This window comes from Paramisgurnus dabryanus, chromosome 15 (assembly GCF_030506205.2).
Source record: "Paramisgurnus dabryanus chromosome 15, PD_genome_1.1, whole genome shotgun sequence".
Taxonomy (NCBI): Eukaryota; Metazoa; Chordata; class Actinopteri; order Cypriniformes; family Cobitidae; genus Paramisgurnus; species Paramisgurnus dabryanus.
In genome coordinates this window covers 13807441-13826642 of record NC_133351.1, presented here as the reverse complement: position 1 = coordinate 13826642, position 19202 = coordinate 13807441, and the positions used below count along the sequence as shown (strand labels likewise).

General features: G+C 35.8%; 2 protein-coding genes across 9 annotated transcripts in view; both read left to right on the top strand.

Moving 5' to 3' along the window:
- The window catches only part of dop1b (DOP1 leucine zipper like protein B), a 36374-nt gene extending 28464 nt beyond the window's left edge, over positions 1–7910 (top strand). For all 3 annotated transcript variants that reach the window (XM_065251839.2, XM_065251841.2, XM_065251838.2), the window contains exons 28-39: positions 19–85; positions 963–1116; positions 1231–1313; positions 2950–3059; positions 3185–3334; positions 3484–3545; positions 3639–3767; positions 3851–3987; positions 4074–4129; positions 4214–4351; positions 6194–6326; positions 6792–7910. In XM_065251839.2, coding sequence (XP_065107911.1) covers positions 19–85; positions 963–1116; positions 1231–1313; positions 2950–3059; positions 3185–3334; positions 3484–3545; positions 3639–3767; positions 3851–3987; positions 4074–4129; positions 4214–4351; positions 6194–6326; positions 6792–7046 — 1474 coding nt within the window. In that variant the 3' untranslated portion in view covers positions 7047–7910. The remainder of the gene's footprint in view (positions 1–18; positions 86–962; positions 1117–1230; positions 1314–2949; positions 3060–3184; positions 3335–3483; positions 3546–3638; positions 3768–3850; positions 3988–4073; positions 4130–4213; positions 4352–6193; positions 6327–6791) is intronic.
- Positions 7911–12030: 4120 nt separating this feature from the next.
- Positions 12031–19202, top strand: part of usp9 (ubiquitin specific peptidase 9) — a 39362-nt gene continuing 32190 nt past the window's right edge. For 3 of the 6 annotated variants that reach the window (XM_065251848.2, XM_065251844.2, XM_065251842.2), the window contains exons 1-2: positions 12032–12411; positions 14485–14738. In XM_065251848.2, coding sequence (XP_065107920.1) covers positions 14643–14738 — 96 coding nt within the window. In that variant the 5' untranslated portion in view covers positions 12032–12411; positions 14485–14642. Of the gene's footprint in view, positions 12412–14484; positions 14739–19202 lie in introns of all 6 variants that reach the window. The other 3 variants (XM_065251847.2, XM_065251846.2, XM_065251845.2) reach the window with 2 other exon arrangements.

Sequence of the window (19202 nt, the reverse complement as noted above, 5' to 3'; positions counted from 1 at the left end):
TTTGTTTTACCATTGCAGCATCCTAAATGACTGTGTAAATAGACTTCCCAATATGGATAACAAGAGGGATACTAGAGAACTGCAGGTAAGACCAATACTGCTTAATGCTTTATGTAAAAACTCATTCTCAGAATTGCGTAAAGTACGCAAAAAACTAAACTAATATTTTGGCAAAGCTGATAAAGTTTGTTTACACAGTAATTGTAAAACTAACTCAGGGTTAATCGTAACATGGCTACTTTACATATTTATACATGGCTGAGCAATCTCTTACTGTCAGAAGATGATCTCTTGTGAATTTGTGAAAAGTTTTGATGTCTTTTCATTAAAGGGACACTCCACTTTTTTAAAGAATGTGCTCATTTTCCAGCTTCCTTAGAGTTAAACATTAGATTTTTACCGTTTTGGAATCCATTCAGCTGATCTCCGTGTCTGGCGGTACCGCTTTTAGCATAGCTTACCATAATCCATTGAATCTGATTACACCATTAGCATCGCGCTCAAAAATAACCAAAGTTTCAATATTTTTCCTATTAAAACCCTGACTCATCATGTACTAAGACCGACGGTAAATTAAAAGTTGCAATTTTTTTGGCCGATATGGCTAGGAACTATACTCTCATTCTGGGGTAATAATCAAGGACTTTGCTGCCGTAATTTGATATTACACAGCGCCTGAAAATAGTCCCCTTGGTAACTTTCAATAGCAGGGAACAACAGCAGGGTTGAAAACAATGTAAATACTATTAATCAAAATGATAACTGTTAATACAATATCAAGGGAATAACTCACAATTATGATTTTTTTTGTGTGTAAAATTGTGCAGCCCTTTCAAAAAAATCTGTATGCATTGATGTATAATACAAGGATGGTTAGATGAAGGATCAAAGGAGGATTTTTGAATGATAGAAACAAGACCAAAAGCTTTACTTTGTGCCCCGCTCTCCCCTACTCTGAACAGGAAGTAAGCCAGCGCATATTAGAGGCAGTGGGAGGTGTGGCCGGCTCATCTCTTGAGCAGACCAGCTGGCTGAGTCGTAACCTGGAAGTGAAAGCTCAACCTCAAGTCTGTCTACAGGGAGAAGAAGATGACCATGATGTCAACGACTTTGATGGTAAACCTACAAAGAAAATGCATATATGTGCTTATAGAAACTATATAGTCTAGGTTGAATTCTTGTTTTGCATCTGTGGCAGGTTTGTCTCTAATGCTCTTTTCTTCATCTCAGACGCTGCAGGTCAAGGCAACACTATGGTGTCGTCTTCAGCTCCATCTGTATTTAGTGTACAAGCTCTGGCTCTGCTGGCTGAAGTAAGATACAAAGGTTTTTGCATAGAAATGAGCACAAAATTTGCTACAATAATGAGGGTGAATCAATGAGGTGGGACACATATGTCACCCCAAAATAAAAGACATAAGAAGATAATAAAAGTGTTGTGGTTTGGATAAAGAAAAATGGGTAACACTTTTTATTTAGTGTATTAATTAATGTATTAGCTGACATGAACTATCAATGAACAATACTTCAACAGTAATTTTTAATATAGTTCATGTTCATTTTAGTATTTACTAAGATATTATTAAAACAATAAAACATTGAAACTGTTAACATTAGTTGATGCACCATGAAGTTACATGAATATCTGTGTTGACATTAACTAACATTAACAAGAATTAATAGATGCTGAAAAACTATATTGTTAATTGTTTGCTCATGTTAGTTAATGTAGTGGTTCTCTGGGGGCCGTGGCCCCTTGTGAGGCCCTGAGATGGTGCCAGGGGGGCCCTGGTTTTTATAAAATAAATCAATTTATCATAAATTCTGTGTACTTAAATCTCAGAAACATTCTGCTACTAACCAACAGCACTAAATTGATTAACTTAATATGTTTGAATTAAAATGTTAAGTTTTACAATGTTTTATGCCATACATTTTCTTTGGGGGGCCACGAAAGGATGCACCGTATTCAATGGGGGCTGCACGCTGAAAAGGTTTGAGAACCACTGAGTTAATGCATTTAGTAATACAACCTTATGGTAAAGTGTTACCAGAAAATGAAGCATTTATTGAGTTTAATTATATTGGTTTTAAAGGGATAGTTGAAAAATGAATGAAAATTTTGTCATCGATGTCTCATCCTCATGTTGTTCTAAATCCGTATGAATTTCTTTTTTCTGGTGAACACAAAAGAAGATATTGTGAAAAATGATGGTAAGCATACAGTTGACTGTACCCATTGCATTTTTCCTATATGGAAGTCAATGGTTACAATAAGCTGTGTGCTTACCATCATATATCAAAATATCTCTTTTGTATTCATCAGATCCGTTCATACAGGTTTAGAACAATATAAGGATGAGATTTTCATTTTTGGGTGAACTTTCCTTGAAAGGGGACATATAATGAAAATCTGACCTTTTCCATGTTTAAGTGCTATAATTGGGTCTCCAGTGCTTCTATCAACCTAGAAAATGTAAAAAATATCAACCCAGTAACTTAGTTTTGGTAAACAGGTCATTAAAATTTGCCTCCACTTGTGATGTCATAAGGGGATAATACCGCCCCTTAATCTGCACTATCCAACCACAGCACTGCCATTTAGTGCAGAAAGCAGCTCATTTGCATTTAAAAGGACACCCAAAAACAGCAAATTTTTGCTCCGACCTACAAAGTGGTAATTTTAACATGTTATAATAAATTATCTATATGGTATTTTGAGCTAAAACTTTAAATATGTACTCTGGGGACACCACAGATTTATTTTACATTTTTAAAAAGTCTTGTGAAAAGTCCCCTTTAATTATTTACTATTTCAGTGATAAGAATTTGGGGTGGAAAATGCAGGGGTCACATAAATATATGTTTCTAAATGCTAAACACTTCATTGGATGTATTCACATACACACAACAGATTAACCGTGTGTGTTCATGTTTACTTGTGTGTAGGTTCTGGCTCCTCTTTTGGACATGGTCTATCGCAGTGATGAGAAAGAGAAAGCTGTGCCTCTTATTTCTCGTCTCATGTATTATGTTTTTCCCTATCTGAAAAATCACAGGTAACTATGAAATGGACTTTAAAAGTGTTAGGGATTATTTGTTCTGTATATAAGAATGATGATAGTCAGTATTTTTTTTAACCATGAGCCCACTTTTGGCTTTTCTTTCTGTTTCTACCTCGCAGTGCCTATAACATGCCTAGTTTCTGTGCGAGTGCTCAGTTGTTGAGCAGTCTGAGTGGATATGCATACACTAAGCGAGCATGGAAGAAAGAAGTACTGGAGCTCTTTATGGACCCAATGTTTTTCACAATGGAATCCTCGTGTACATCCCAGTAAGATGGACACTTATACATGTCATACATGCATCTGGATTTTTTGAATGGTTAAAGCCAATGCTGACTCTTTAAACTCTTTTAAGTTTCCCTGCCTATTATATAAACCTATCAACAGTTTAATGTTTAAATCTCATTTTGTGCTTCAGTTGGAAATCCATCATAGACCATCTACTGACTCATGAGAAGACAATGTTCAAAGACTTGATGAGTGAGCATATGGACATATTTAATTAATGCACATATTAATCATGTCACTTCAGACCGATATTTTAGTTGCATTGCATGGATCTGTGTCGTATAGGTATGCAAAGCAGTTCTTTGAAGCTGTTCAACAGCGCCGAGCAGAAGCCCATGTTACTGAAGCGACAGGCCTTTGCTATGTTCAGTGGAGAAAACGACCAGTATAACTTCTATTTGCCTCTTATACAAGGTATCAGCCTGTGTGCGTCAAACAAATATACAGTACATATATGTCCCCTTACCTTTATTTATGTAATATATGTATTATTTTAGAGCGTTTAACGGAGAACCTACGTGTGGGACAGACCCCGGCAGTGTCAGCTCAGATGTTCTTCATGTTTCGTGTTCTTTTGTTGAGGATCTCACCACAACATCTCACCTCACTTTGGCCAATCATGGTGACTGAGCTGGTGAGAACTATAGCAGAGTTCTTCTCTTGACTTTTTGATTTGATTTTTTATGAATAGCCAGCGATGCAGTTTGTCTCTTATTCTAGATTCGCGTTTTTAACCGCCTAGAGAAGATGCTGCTTGAAGACAAAGATGTTTCAAAGTGAGTCAACTTGAATCCTGGTTTGCATTTTATTTATATTATTTGTCCTGCCATCTCAACTTGATACTGTCTTTATTTTTATAGGAGTAAATTACGGGGCGGCAATGACAAGAATAGTCAACTGTGCTTCACACAGGCAGAGTTAGATATGTACCTGTCAGCCTGCAAGTTTCTGGACACTGCAGTGTCCTTCCCACCTGACCAGATGCCCCAGTTTCAAATGTAAGTTGCAGCTGTGTGTTTGGATGTCTGTCGGTGAGAAATACTGTATCAAAGGAAGTTTTAATTATTCGATCAGTATTATGAAGTTTTTTTCTAGATTTCCTAGAGTACATTTTCTAATTTTCAGTGTTTGATCATGTATGCAATATCAGTAGTTTAATTTGGACTTTTTTAGTCAAAAATAAAATGAAAATTCTGTCATCATTTAAAAGGCTCATGTTATTCTATTGTATGTTGTCAGATAAGCTCTAAATGTCGTCCTGTGTTCAACAAAATACATTTTTTTAACAACATGAGGATGAGTAAATGGTGGCAGAATATGTGCCTTGTGTCCCTTAGCAACATTTGTTAAAGGAGCTGTGTGTAAATTTTTACTGTAAGAATACTAAGGGAGAACCGGGAGAAAGTAACGCGGGACATCCTGATAACATTTGCATTCCAAACTATGCTAGCATCTTTAGCACGCAACCCTTGATAGAGCTGAAAAATATTTAGTTATTTCCTCACCGTTTTGCGCGTCTAGGTCCAGAAAGCTGTTTTCAACCATGATAATTCCGAAAGCGGTCATTTTTTCTTATAACACATTCTGTTTCTTGTTTCATGTGCTACAGTACTGATTAATCTACAGGTTATTTAGTGCTGTAACACATCTTGAAGTTTGACTTCTCTGAGTTTTTCAAAATAAAAGTAAATTGGGTTTAAAAGTCAGGAGAACACTTGTTATTTTGTCCCGGTGCTAATACTGTTGCATTTTGTTGAAAATTTATATTATCCTAATTTGATTTAATTCAATTTTATAGTGTTCAAACAGTTGGAAAATGATTTATTCTTAACAATTTCAGTTTGTACAGTCAGGTTGCTTTTGAAACATTTGATAAAACCGAAATTTAAAATGAAAATGTAATTTCATGATTTTTTGCAAATAAAAATGACAAAATATGTTTGCAGTTACAAATTAGCAAGGTCATAGTCATGTATATTTACTAAAAACAAGTGTAATTCTGTAAAATTTATGTTTCGTCCCAGCTGACAGGGTCAAAAGTAACAATGCGCTACTTATGTTTAAAGTGAAATTATACTGAAGTCATTTTACACTTGTTTAAAATTCCACCTGGTATTGATTGACCACATTTCTGATTTATTGACAGCAAAAATATATCTCTGTCTAAAACATTATCTTTTAAAATTACATTTTTCTGAAAAATTTTACTTTCACCCGTGTTCTCCCCTATGTATTCATAGATATTTAGGTAACATGCTAAGTTCATGTATCTGTTTCTATAAAAAAAACAATGGTGTAACCAGTTTTTTTATGCGTATTCTGTGTGATCCTGCCCACTGTCAATTTACCCAACAGTGTATTTCGACAGCTTGGTTGCCAGTTGCCAGACCGCAATGGCCCATAAATGCAAACTCTAGAGGACGCAACTTCCGAAATAAGCCGCAGATTGAGTTATAAAAATCCACACAAGCGGATTTGTAATTTGCTGACAACAAACACATTGCAAGCTTAAAAATGAGCAGATAAATGTATTCTTTCCTTTGTCAGTTGTGCTCACTGCTCCTATAGGTGTCTGGCAACCCGAGATGGGAGCAGTGAAAAACCCTCTCTAATATTCAATAGTCAATGTTACATACAGCTTTATATTTACATACTATATCTCTTATGGATAATATTCCCCTATTAGGGGTTTTGTTGTTTTATCCCAATTATTTGGAACGGACGGTCATGGTCACATTAACAGTGACCTCATAATGTAAAATAACCTCTGATTTTCTCCATACCTTCAAATGTACTGTTTATGATCCAATAATAGTCATGTTTATATATGTATATGGTAGGTATCGCTGGGCTTTCATTCCTGAAGTAGATGTTGACCGTTATGATGGACCAGAAAACACTCTTTTGGAAGAAGAACAGGAGTGTAAACCTCATGTTGTCAGAATACTAGATGGAATAAACCGACGTTATGGGGTAAGATCTCCACACACTATTTGTTACAATACACAGTCACAGTAATTTGTGAAGTACACATGACATTGATAATTATTATTAAGTTATGCTTATGGCACTGCTGAGGCATTTGCCTATCAAAGGAAAAATAATTTTAAGATTTAAAGGTACAGATACAATATTATTATTATTATTACTATAAGTAAGCTTAAGTCATACTGACCCACAGGTCCCTGTGAAAGTTTTGGATTTTAGTTTGAATATGTTAACTTTAAGGATTTATATAAACTTGCATTGTGCCAAAAGATATAAGCATTTAAAATGACAGTATCTCATGGTGTCTGTATGTAGCACCATGGTCCTGGAGGATCGTTGTCTCACATACTGCACTGCTATGGATGAAATGACAATAAAGCTTTTCGACTTGACTTGACTTGACATACACCTAATTCAGAGAAAATAAATGTCTTGATCATGTGTGTATAGGAGCTGAATGGAACAGTGGGGGAGTCGAGCACAGACCGTGTGGAGTTTCCTTTGCTCACGCTCCGATCTCTCACTTCAGTCATGGATCTTGTGCCATTTTTCAATATCCTCTGCTGTTCGTTTAATGGCTCTTCCGGCCCCTCCACACCCCTCCCACGTTATGCTGCAGTCTACCCACCACCCAGCAGTGACAGGATCCTAAAACAACTCGAGCACATCATTGAAGGAGAGTTCCTCGACGGAATGGAGAGTTAGATGATCCCTAAAGTTGGAAACGGAAAGATTCTTCGCTTTGGTTATTTATGTCATTGGTCTTTTATACTAAACTTGCATTTTCGTTGTAGCATAATAAGTTTAAATTAAATGTACAATTTATAAATTGTTAAACATCTCAGACATGCTATATGATCTTTTGCCATCTCCCATGTGGTGAATGTATGTCATCTTTGTATTTCAGTTTGGTTTTCCAAACATTCTCTGCATTCCATTACTATTCAATATTACTTGGTGTCATTACCAAATGGGTCAAAATAAACATGAGTGACCCATCTTTCAGCAATAGCATGATGATACGCTTGTTGCTTTGCCTGTGAAGCTTTCATTTGTATCTTTTCTAGTATTTTTGCTTACAGTACCTGACCTTCTGGGTTCTTCTGTATGGCTGCTGATTGTGGAAATGATATCCTTTATGTTGTCTCAGGGAGTCACATATAGGGTTTGATTTATCTGCTGGAAAATGTTGACAGTGTAATGTTTGTACCAGACAGTCAGTGTTTATAGGCTTTCTTTTGTTTTGTCTTTAACTCTGCTAGATTTCCATGCTATATATATTGTAATGAGTATTAAATTTGAAATATTTGTATGTAAATATTAAATATGTCTTCTTTAATGTTAACAGTATCTTTAAAGGTATCCACTATCCTTAAAGGAATAGCAATGCACAATTTTTTTTCTTGACATAAGGGAATGTTTCACTTGTAAGACCTCAAAGACGTTTAATGCTGTGACTTTAATTGTAGAAACCAATTAATCGCTAATATGCTATTTTGTCCTGTTTAAATTCTCAAGCCAGTATGATTAAAGTGCCTAAAAATAAATTTTGAAGATGCACAAAATTAACATCTTTCCTTGTACTATAATATGAGCTCAGTAATTTAGGCAGATTTGATGCATGCATATACAGTAATTGCTTACAGTCCAGTAAATGTTCTGCTTAGTTTAATAGAACCTCCATTCATTTTTGTGTGTTTTTATGTTTAAAATATAAAAACTGTGTGTTGTTTTAAAGTAAAAAGATTAAAAATGTTTCTTAAAATGTCTCCCCCAGAACCTCTGTCAATTTTTGCAACATTTTTATTAAAGAGAAATTTGGTGAGCTCCAGCGCCATCTGCTGATGCATCAGAAATGTTAACAAATGCTTCACTATTTTTATACTGTGGTATACAATTCACTTTTTCCAGTCTACATTTAGACTATCATCCTGTACTATAAGTGCATTCCGAATAGCATGAAGTAGTGTACACTCAGAAAAAAGAAAATACATAAGTTGTCTCTGGGGCGGTACCTTTTTTTTTTGGCACCATCCTAAAAGGTGCATATTGGTACCTCAAAATATATGAATTACCAAAGATATTTCACTAAAAACGTCCTAGTTTGCAGTAAAAGTCATTAACCACACATAAACTAATGACCTATTAAATGTAAACAAATTTAATCAAAATATCTTTCCCTGTGCTAGGTTACAGCTCTACAAAGCTTTACCTAATAATGACCTGGGTTATTTTCTCCACAGTAATGAAATTCACATAAATGAGCGCTTGGTTGGTGCTTCTTTATCTCCAATAATGGTCCAATCCATCCATTTTTAAAGTTAAATCAGCTTCAAGAAACATGAACCAAGTTTTTGGCTTGTAGGGTGGTATTTTTTGCCCAAATGTAAATCACCCACCCTGACACGTCTTTAGCCATTAAAAAGTTTACAGTGCAATAAATGCAATATATCATATTAAAGGGACATTCCACTTTTTTGAAAATATTCTAATTTCCAGCTCCCCCAGAGTTAAACATTTGATTTTTACAGTTTTGGAATCCTTTCAGCTGATCTCCGGGTCTGGCGGTACCACTTTTAGCATAGCTTAGCATAACCCATTGAATCTGATTAGACCATTAGCATCACGCTAAAAAATAAAACTTGACACTTCTGTTGTTACATCGTGTACTAAGACCGACATTTTCTAGGCCGATATGGCTAGGAACTATACTCTCATTGTGGAGTAATAATCAAAGACTTTGGTGCTGTAACATGGCTGCAAACGCCTGCTGCAGCCATGTTACAGCAGCAAAGTCCTTGATATTATGCCTGAAAATAGTCCGCTGCTATTGAAAGTAATCAAGGGGACTATTTTTGGGCACTGCGTAATATCACTACGCCTGCTGCCCCCATGTTACAGCAGCAAGTCCTTGATTATTACACCAGAATGGGAGTAAAGTTCTTAGCCTTATCGGCCTAGAAAATCGCAACTTTCATTTTTCGTCTGTCTTAGTACAAGATGTAACTACAGAAGAATCAAGTTTTAAATAGGAAAACTCTTTGGTTATGTTTAGCGCGATGCTAATGATCTAATCAGATTCAATGGAATATGCTAAGCTATGCTAAAAGTGGTACCGCCAGACTAGTAGATCAGCTGAATGGATTCCAAAACGATACAAATCAAATGTTTAACTCTAAAAGGGAGCTGGAAAATGAGCATATTTTCTTAAAAAGTGGAGTGTCCCTTTAAATCTATAACACCTTAACTCACAATGGGCTGCGCGATGTAGTTCAACTAATATGTAGTTGAACTACATATCAACAGTTAGATTTAAACCTCATTTAAATGTTGACTGTCCTTTCAGATGGATTATTAAAATAGATCATAAAGTTAAGCAGGAATTTACCTTGACCCAACCTTAAAAAAGGTGATTTCCACCAGAGTCAGGTGTCTGAATCTTTACATTGGACAAGGACCAATCTCAACACACAAGCATGGAGTCTCCTGTTAAACATACAAAAAGCTTTTAAGTGACTGATCAATTGTTTGCCTGTCACAGATGGGTTGTTGGGGTCAAGCCCTATTCAAAGAGATGGTCAAACAGGCACATGTTATTCATGTGGTTTGTGTATTATGCATTTTATTCATGAAGGTCACTGTAGAGGGTCAGAGAGATTTTAGTTGACTGCACTATTTTCTAAAGCTCTTGGTTGTAATAATAGACGTGTATCAGTGCATAGTTTTCAAATTGGCTGTGTTCAAAATAATACACTTATATATTAATTGTAATATAAATTTGAAGAATAGTATGCACAGAATGCTAATAATATAAATAAAGTACCTGGATGACCTTCTACATTTGTAAAACTGTAAAGAATACAACCAGAGCAGACCTCCAAAATACTGCATTCCAAAATACAATGTGCTCGACTTAACCTTTGATTTCCAATGTAATGACTAAAACAAAAGCAAAACCACTTACAATCTCTAATATCGACTCAGGCTGCTGATTAAGACATTAAAGTTTTTTCTATGTCGAAATAATCTCTGTTTCACTTGCTATTAGCATATATTACAATAGTATGCGGTCTGCAGTATTCAGCAAATAGTAAGTTAATGTTCCATAACAAATAGACATTATGGCCGGTTTCACAGATAAGGCTCAAGCTCCCAGACTAAGCTGTCTCTATTGAAAACAACGTACACTGACACCTTTAAAATATATAATTGTTTTATCCCAGGATGCACACCAGTAATGTTTTTTCTAAGTCACTAATGCTTAGGCCTGGTTTCACAGACAAGGCTCAGCTAAAGCCAGGACTAGGCCTCATCTAAATTAAGATTTTTAACCATTTTCTATATAAACATGCCTTAAGAAAATATATTACTGGTGTGTATCTTGAGACAAATCAATGACACTGGCATATTTGAAGATCTGTCAGTGCGAGTTGTTTTCAGTTGAGATGTCTCAAACATGTGTCTTATTCGAAACTATTAAGGTAAATGCCCTAACTTAACAAAGCCCTAATCCTTGTTTAATAAACCTAGTCTGTGAACCAGGCCTATATGCAGGCAGGGTTATTGCTGAAGTCCATGGGTCAGGGGATAAATATCATTCCTCTGGCCTACTTCTAGTCTGTAATCTATCGATAGTCTTAGTGCAGTGTTTTTCAAACAAAAGACCAAATTTTTAAGATTTTTTTTACAATTGTTTAAATAGAAACAAGCATAAAAGTTAGCTGAAACAAAATCTTTGGTTAATTTAACCAATAGGCCTATTTTTCTTGTTATGAAAGACTCTGTCTATAAAATCCAGGCTAATGTCTCATAATCTAATTATGAGACATTTTGATTTCAATTAATGATTTCCCTTAATTTCAATCTTGCTCAGTCAATTTTAAAAACATCAAGATTATGTTTCTACATAATAATCTGGATTATTTAATTGAGAAAAATGCAAATCACAAAGAAAATGACTTTATATTTCACAGCATATTTAAAGTTTAAAGGGATAGTTCACCCAAAAATGAAAATTCTGTCATCTTTTTCTCATTCTCATGTTGTTACAAACCTGTATATATTTCTTTGTTTTGATAAACAGTAAGGAATATATTTTGAGAAATGTTTATATCCCAACTGATCATGAGCCCCATTCACTTCCATAGTAGTAAAAGAGAATACTTTGGAGGTGAATGGGGCTCATACAAACATTAATCAAAATATCTTTCTTCGTGTTCATCAAAACAAAGAATTTTATACAGGTTTTTAACAACATGTGTGAGTAAATGATGAAATAATTTTATTTTCATTTTTGGGTGAACTATTTCTTTAAGCATAAACAAAATAATTATGGATTTCGTTGTTTTAAAATAAATGAAGTATTATAGTTTAACACAATTTTAATGGTATATATTCTTGTGGACAATGGGAGGGCCTTGAAGTCAAAAAATGTTGAGGTCCACTCACTGCCCTTGCACAGGTTCCCAGTTGCAGCATTTGTCAAGCCGATCGGCCTCAGAATTTTTTACATTTCAAAGTGTAATCCATGCATCTGATGTATCTATAGGATTTGGGTCTTTTTTGCTGATTCACTGGCTTTAATGCAATACATCGGGCAGCCTGAAGCACGAAACATGCCATTTACAACCGGTTTGAGCACTACTTCCCCTCATCGCAGTCTAGTGTGCAATAAGCGTGTCTTTTATCAGAAAATCAGGTGTCAGGTAGGCGAACTGTGATCCAGACTACGCATGCCCAGCAGAGTCATACGTCCGAGCCGATCGTGCACGGATATACTTCTCATTTACTTCCATCCATAGTACTGTGTGACGGGTCTCTAAGCAGCCTGACACAGGAGAGAGAGAGCGGCTGGAGGCAGTTTAAGGGAGGGGGGCAGCAGCAGTAGTCGATGCTGGTGACGCAGGAAAAACACCCGACAGCAGACAATAACCAATGATCTAATCGCAACACGGCCGTGTTATTTATAATCGACACAGCCAAGCATATGCATACGGCGGAGTAATAATTCAACAGCACTTAAATGATTCAATCTGGGGTCGTATGGAGGAAAGATCCAGTTTGATTCTTGGTAAGTGGGTTTGTGTGTGAAGCTAAAGGAAGCTAGCGGCTAACAGCAGATGATTTGCAAGTCAGTGCTTACATAGCTTAGCTTGGACAGCCCCATTTACCGATTTTAAGACGTCTTGTCACCGCTGATCTATATGCACGTATTTCCTATTTTATCAGCCCGACCGTTTTGATCACCTGTTTAATGTAAACGCCGTTACAAATAATAGCTCACTTTAGGGAGGTTGCTGTGTGGCTAAACTGGAAACAAGTGGTTTTGACGTGGGCAGGTCGGTTGTTTTTGACACTAGTTGAATTTTTCCGTTTATTGCCGGCTGTTGGGTCTTATATTAATCTGTGTGATATTTAAAAGGTGTGTTTTGACGTGTTCTTGGCTTTACGTTTACTGTCACGAGAGGATTGTGTTTTGCTGGGCTCCAGCTGTTAGCCGCTAGCATGTTAGCCTGTAAGGCTGGGTTTAGTTACTGTATTTACATTCAGTTTCGTTTCATTTTTTATTATAAATTAAGATTGCATATACAAAAATATTGCCTTTAGAAGCCTTTGAGTTTTATATACATGTTAGGTTTGGCTAGTTAGATCGATAAACCTAGTATTACTGTGATTATGTTTTGAAGAGGAAACAGGCCTGAACGACCACAGTTTCAAACTAGGCCCAATACATAATGGCTGTGCCTAAAAACCTGTGTGCTGCCCACCCAGACAACGTTTTTGGACACCGAAAGCGCGTTTGTAACGTATAAACTGGTTAAATCTCAAATCACAGCGAGTTGTTTACCTAGATAGCATTTTGGATATGTTTTGGTAGCACGCTATTTTGACATAGCCGATGTCATCTTTTTATGTCTAATGCACTGTAACGTAACTGAGATTTCTAATGTCTCGATTGATTTCTTTCTATTTTCTGTAAATTAAAAGTTCGTAAGTCACGTCTTAGGCATATTTTATGATAAATGTAAAGATATCTAAATTATAATGGTATGCATTACAGTTTTTTAAATGGTTTCTGTAGTGTCAGAGAGAGGTTTTTACTGCAATATTTATTACTGACTAACCAGCTGATTGTGTATGCATATACATTTACAACTATTTTAGTTGTTATCTGAAATTGTTCATTTAAAGCATATGTAAAATATTAATGCAGTTCAGCAATGCTACATATATTATTGAATCTTATAGTATATGCCATCCATGTAATCTCAATATTAAAGAAATGTTTTCTGATCATTTTTATACAGATAAGTAATATTTTGGTCTGACAGTCTTTCCTTCGTTTTGATAAATTTGAAATTTGTTAAATGTGGGCTTGGCACTTTTTTTCTATTTTTTTTTTTAGCAAGTTATAGCTGTCCTGCATTATTTGATTAATTTCTGTGTATGCACCAAACATAAAAATGCTTGTTTAGTATTTATTACATTTTACATGTTTAACTTTTTATGCATTTGGCAGAGGCTTTCATCCAAATACTTTCATGCCAGCTTTTGTAAATGATTTATATCTTTTTTAATTTCAAGAAGTAAAGACGGTAGCTTAGTTAAGATAAGTACTTAATATATATGGTATATAAAATCGCTATTTTACTGATTGCTATTATCTAAGCAAATATTTTGAAAATCTACGTAGTCTTGGTGTATGCTGTAAAGCGGTTTGATTTATTTGGCTCTGTGTTTATGTACTAATCAGTCCTGTTTTGCATGTTATCAACTAACACTTCACAGCAGCATACTTCTTCTAGGAATCATAAAATGCTTTGTAAAATAGTCTTTAGGTCTTCCATTAAAAGGTTTTCAACTTAGACTTTTGCATAATATTTTGAAGTTATTTGGTACATGGCCATACACAACATATATGTTCATCATCTCTGCGCTACATTATATGTGGCCATGAAAAACCAGAAGAAATTGAAAGGGTTACTCACACAAAAAATTGAATCTTCAAATTTTCCGTGAATATTTTTTAGCTTTACAACATAAAAAGATTTATGTAAATCCTTGACTAGAAAAGTCACCTCACTTGTCAAAGATGTGGAAACCCTGTCTAAAAATACTGACTTGAGTGTCAATATTTTTCCAGGTTATGCAATGGTCTCTGCAACATATCCAGTCCCCCAGGTGGTGCTTTCACTTTTTGAAGTGTGCCGGTTCTCCGTCGCTCCTGAGGAGACACTGATTTCTTCCGGTGTACCAGCGACATAAGCAGACAAGATTGCAAAGATCTGCCCCGTGTCGAGTATGACGGCCACGACCCGTGGCTCCCCTGTGGGAGGGAATGATGGTCAGGGCCAGGCTCCGGATGGCCAGTCCCAACCACCCCTGCCCCAGAACCAGGTCAGTGGTCAGCCCTCTTTGATTTCCCTCCTTCCATGTGTCAATCTCTTAATTTATCTTTTCCTGTTATGGTACTGCAGCCACTGGAGAATTTATGCTACAGTGATTGTATGGCTAGACAGTTGACTGAGACCCCTATGGATTAAAATGTTTTTGTAATTGTGCTTTGCGCTGGAACGAACAGATGTCAGCATAGCAATGTTTCCAGTTGTTATTTAGTAACTCCAAAAATTCACATTTAAACAAATGACTTCTGTATTACATCACAGTTTTTTTGGACATGTGTGTTCAATGAGGAGTTTATCTTTCAATTCATATTAACAATCTGCAATGGTATTCAACTTTGTTTGATTGTACAAGGCTCCAGACTTACTTTTTTACAAGGAGCACTAAAGCTCCTGCCTGAAAATTTTAGGAGCGCAAGCAGAAAATTTATAGGTGCACCTTAAATCAGCCTGGAATGCAATTATTCGCTTTCTTCCCTAAAATAGGCGTGTTACTTACAGATACTATGAATCTATGTGTTTGATGCACATGCCATTATGCACAATTTATCAAACTTTCAGAATAGGAAGTTATGAACCAAAGAATCATACAACCCCCTTGAATAATTCCTAGGAATAAGATTTTTAACATTTTTAACAAAAACAAAAAATGAAAGTGAAAGTGACAAGCTTATCAAGTATGAAACACATACTCAAAATGTGACCTCTGCATTTAGCCCATCCCAGTGAGTAGTGAACACACACACACACACCCCCGGGAAGCTATCTCAGCACCTGGGGAGCAATTAGGGTAAGGTGCCTTGCTTAAGGGCAACGCAGTTGCAACCCATCGGCCGTGAGACTCGAACTGGCAACTCTTGGGTTACAAGCACAACTCTCTAACTCTCTATTGATGTCTTTTAAATGAGCCATATTTTTCCTTGCTCAAAATAAATTTGTAGATGATGTTATCCTGTTCACACATGCACCATTATGTTTATGTACAGTTAACAAAGAGCTAAGTAGTTTAAAATCATTGGTTATAGTTGTAAACGGTCATAAATGTAATCTCTCATCACCTATGTCATCCTTTCCTCCACCTTTGACAAAGAAAACTATTTTTACAGCTTCATTGCTTAATACTGCGGTTCTCAATCGTTTCCCTTCATGGCCCCCTACAGAAAATTCATGATATAAAACAATCTCAAACATAAAATTTGAATTAAACAAAGCACATTTATTGATACAATGTAGTGCATTTTGGTGTGTAGTTATATTTTTTTTTCAGGTTTGACTACATAGAATTTATGATAAAATTATGTATTTTATAAAATGTCATTAAAGGTGGGGTGCATGATCTCTGAAAGCCAATGTTGACGTTTGAAGTCACCTAAACAAACACGCCCCTACCCCAATAGAATCTGGACCTTCTTTTGATAGACCCGCCCCACACGTATGAAACCTGGCAACCCACTGCTGATTGGCTACAAGTTTGTTTTTGTAATGGCCGGACTCCTTTTTCCAAAGGGTTTTCAAAAATCATGCACCCCGCCTTTAAACCCCCAGTTTGGGAACCACTGGCTTAATAAAAAGTTCTGTTAAGATCCTTACCCTTTGCTTGATCTAATAATTATGGTGTTATATAATCATATTTAATATTCATATGAAGCCCTTGTATGAAACATCTCACTTCTCCTTTTATCTATTTACATATACTATAGCCAAATTAAGTTAAACTAGCAGGCATGACTTTATTGGTTTTATATTAATGCTTCACCTCATACCAGTCAAAACTAAATTATTTTGTAGATAACCAAGCACTAACTTGTAACTTGTCAACAAATCATCAATAATTTGCATTATTTGCAAATCTTAAGTCTTACTAATATGGAGAAAAACTCTTTCACATCCTCCGTTATGCGGTTCACTCGCTGATCTCTAATTGATTCGCTTGCTGAGCTCTGATTGATTCAATTGGTGACTACGTTTTTTAATCATTCATTAAAACGAATTAGTTTAAAATAAAAATTTGTTTGAGTCATTATTGGTCACGTTCTGTGTTGTTAATAGAGTGGATGCGATCACAATGTTGAACCAACAAACTATTTCATGCAGGCAACATTACTTTAAAGGAATAGTCTACCCTTTTGCCATATTAAACTATGTTATTACCTCAACTTAGACGAATTAATACATATCTATCTTTTTTCAATGCGTGCACTGTACAGCGCGTCGTGAATGTTAGTTAGCATTTAGCCTAGACCCATTCATTCCTATGGTATCAAACAGGGAAGCCACCAAACACTTCCGTGTTTTCCCTATTTAAAGAGTGTTACATGAGGAGTTATACCAGTAAGTATGGTGCCACGAAATAAAACTTTTTTTTGGTACCATAGGAGTGAATGGTGCTAGGCTAAATGCTAACACATTCACAATGCGCTGTACAGTGCACGCATTGAAAAAAGATAGGTATGTTTTAATTTGTCTAGGTTGAGGTAATAACATAGTTTAATATGGCAAAAGGGTAGACTATTCCTTTAATATTCATTTGGTGTGTGCAGTGATTCACCTGCAGAACATCCATGAAATATTGCTCATATACGTAGCTACTGGTATAGCTTTTAAAGGGGCTGTATTTAATGAGCCTCTATTGGCTAAACCTGGTATCACAGTCTACATTCAAAATACTGAAGACTGTTTATTCTCCGCCCCCTCTTGGGTTGCCAGACATCGCCACTTTCTAGTCAGTGCCTCACTGTGCTACTAACGAAACGGCGCTACCAGTGGTGTAATGCCACAACTACAGTTACAAATAACTATCTACATATGGAGTACAATGATTGTTTGTGTTTTACATGAAGACACATGCCAAAGACACCTGTCGGGAGCTGAGGCCGAAATTTGGTGGTGGGGGCTGCCTCCATATTCTCTATGCAGGAAAAACCCTTGCCATAGAGATTCCCTATGCTTATCTTAGATTAACAGCTAGTAAATACAATTTCTATAGTTTAGGGATGAAACAATTCTTAATATAATATTGATGCATATGAGTTGCAGGGTTTTTCCAGTTTATGCGTCCAAATTTGTTCGTTTTATTAATCCATGCGCATCTGTCTGCAAATCCACGCGCCTCCCCACGAATAAATATCAAGTCACTATGAGCTACAGGCGGCTAACTATGCTTGCGATGCTGGTGTCAAATTTCACACACACTGTACCATGGCGAGCGGAGAAGAGAGACACCAATCCAATTTGCATGAACCAAAGTTTAATCCCGAGTTATCTATAGCGAGGAACGAGATATGAATATATGGTGTGCTGTTGCACTTTACATTCTGAATGACAGGTACTGTACTGCATACTGTTAAGTTTAATTTACTTAAGTATAGTTATTTATTTAGAATGGCCAATTTATGTTTTCATGCATGTTAATTTTCAAAATTTGCATTTATGTCAAATAAAGAGAATTGCAATTATGACAGTTTTTTTCTTTTCTTAACATCTCACTGTTCCTGTCGCCTGAGAAAAGAATAATGTAAAAACACTTTAATGGGCTTTAAATGACCAATCATTATTCACTTTTTAACATTACATGTTGTGTCACACACACTGGTTCAACACACTTATTCAAACAGTACTGTGAGATGTCAGATCCACGTTAATTAATTGTCTTAAAACATATTTACATAATTAATTATTTAAATATTAAGTACTTTAAAAGGGTATATTAATAAATGTTATGCATAACAAATGTTTATGTAGTTTTACCAATTTTCTGTTAATCTCTTATTTACTGTAATTACAAGCTGACTTTTTCCATGTTTAAGTGCTATAATTGGGTCCTCTGTGCTTCTATCAACCTAGAAAATGTGAAAAAAAAACCAACCCAGTAAATTAGTTTTGGTAAACCATTTTCTACAAGCATGTGAAAAATAGGTCATAGAAATTTGGCTCCCCATTGTGATGTCAGAAGGGGATAATACTGCCCCTTAATCTGCACTAGCCAACCACAGCACTTTCATGTAGTGCAAAGATTGGCTAATTTGCATTTTAAAGCACACACCCAAAAACGGTACATTATTGCTCAAACCTACAAAGCGGAAAATTTTAACCTTCTTTAATAGATGATCTATATAGTATTTTGACCTAAATGTTCACATACGCACTCTGGGGACAGCAAAGATTTATTTGGCATCTTAAAAAAGTCTTGTGACATGCCCCCTTTAATATAGGCATCAGCTATTAAAAAACCCATTTCGTTGACCACTAATCCCTGCTATAGTAAGGTTGTAATAGAATTTATGCTGGTAGCATACATTATTTTATTAAGTTATATCCAGTGTTATCCAGTTAGCATATCGTAATGAGATAAATGGCATGGCTATATTCATACATTTATCCTTTACACATTTCTATGCAGTTTTTCTGACTTGATCACCTGATGTCTAAGACCTTTATTCTCATCTATAATGTTTTTGTG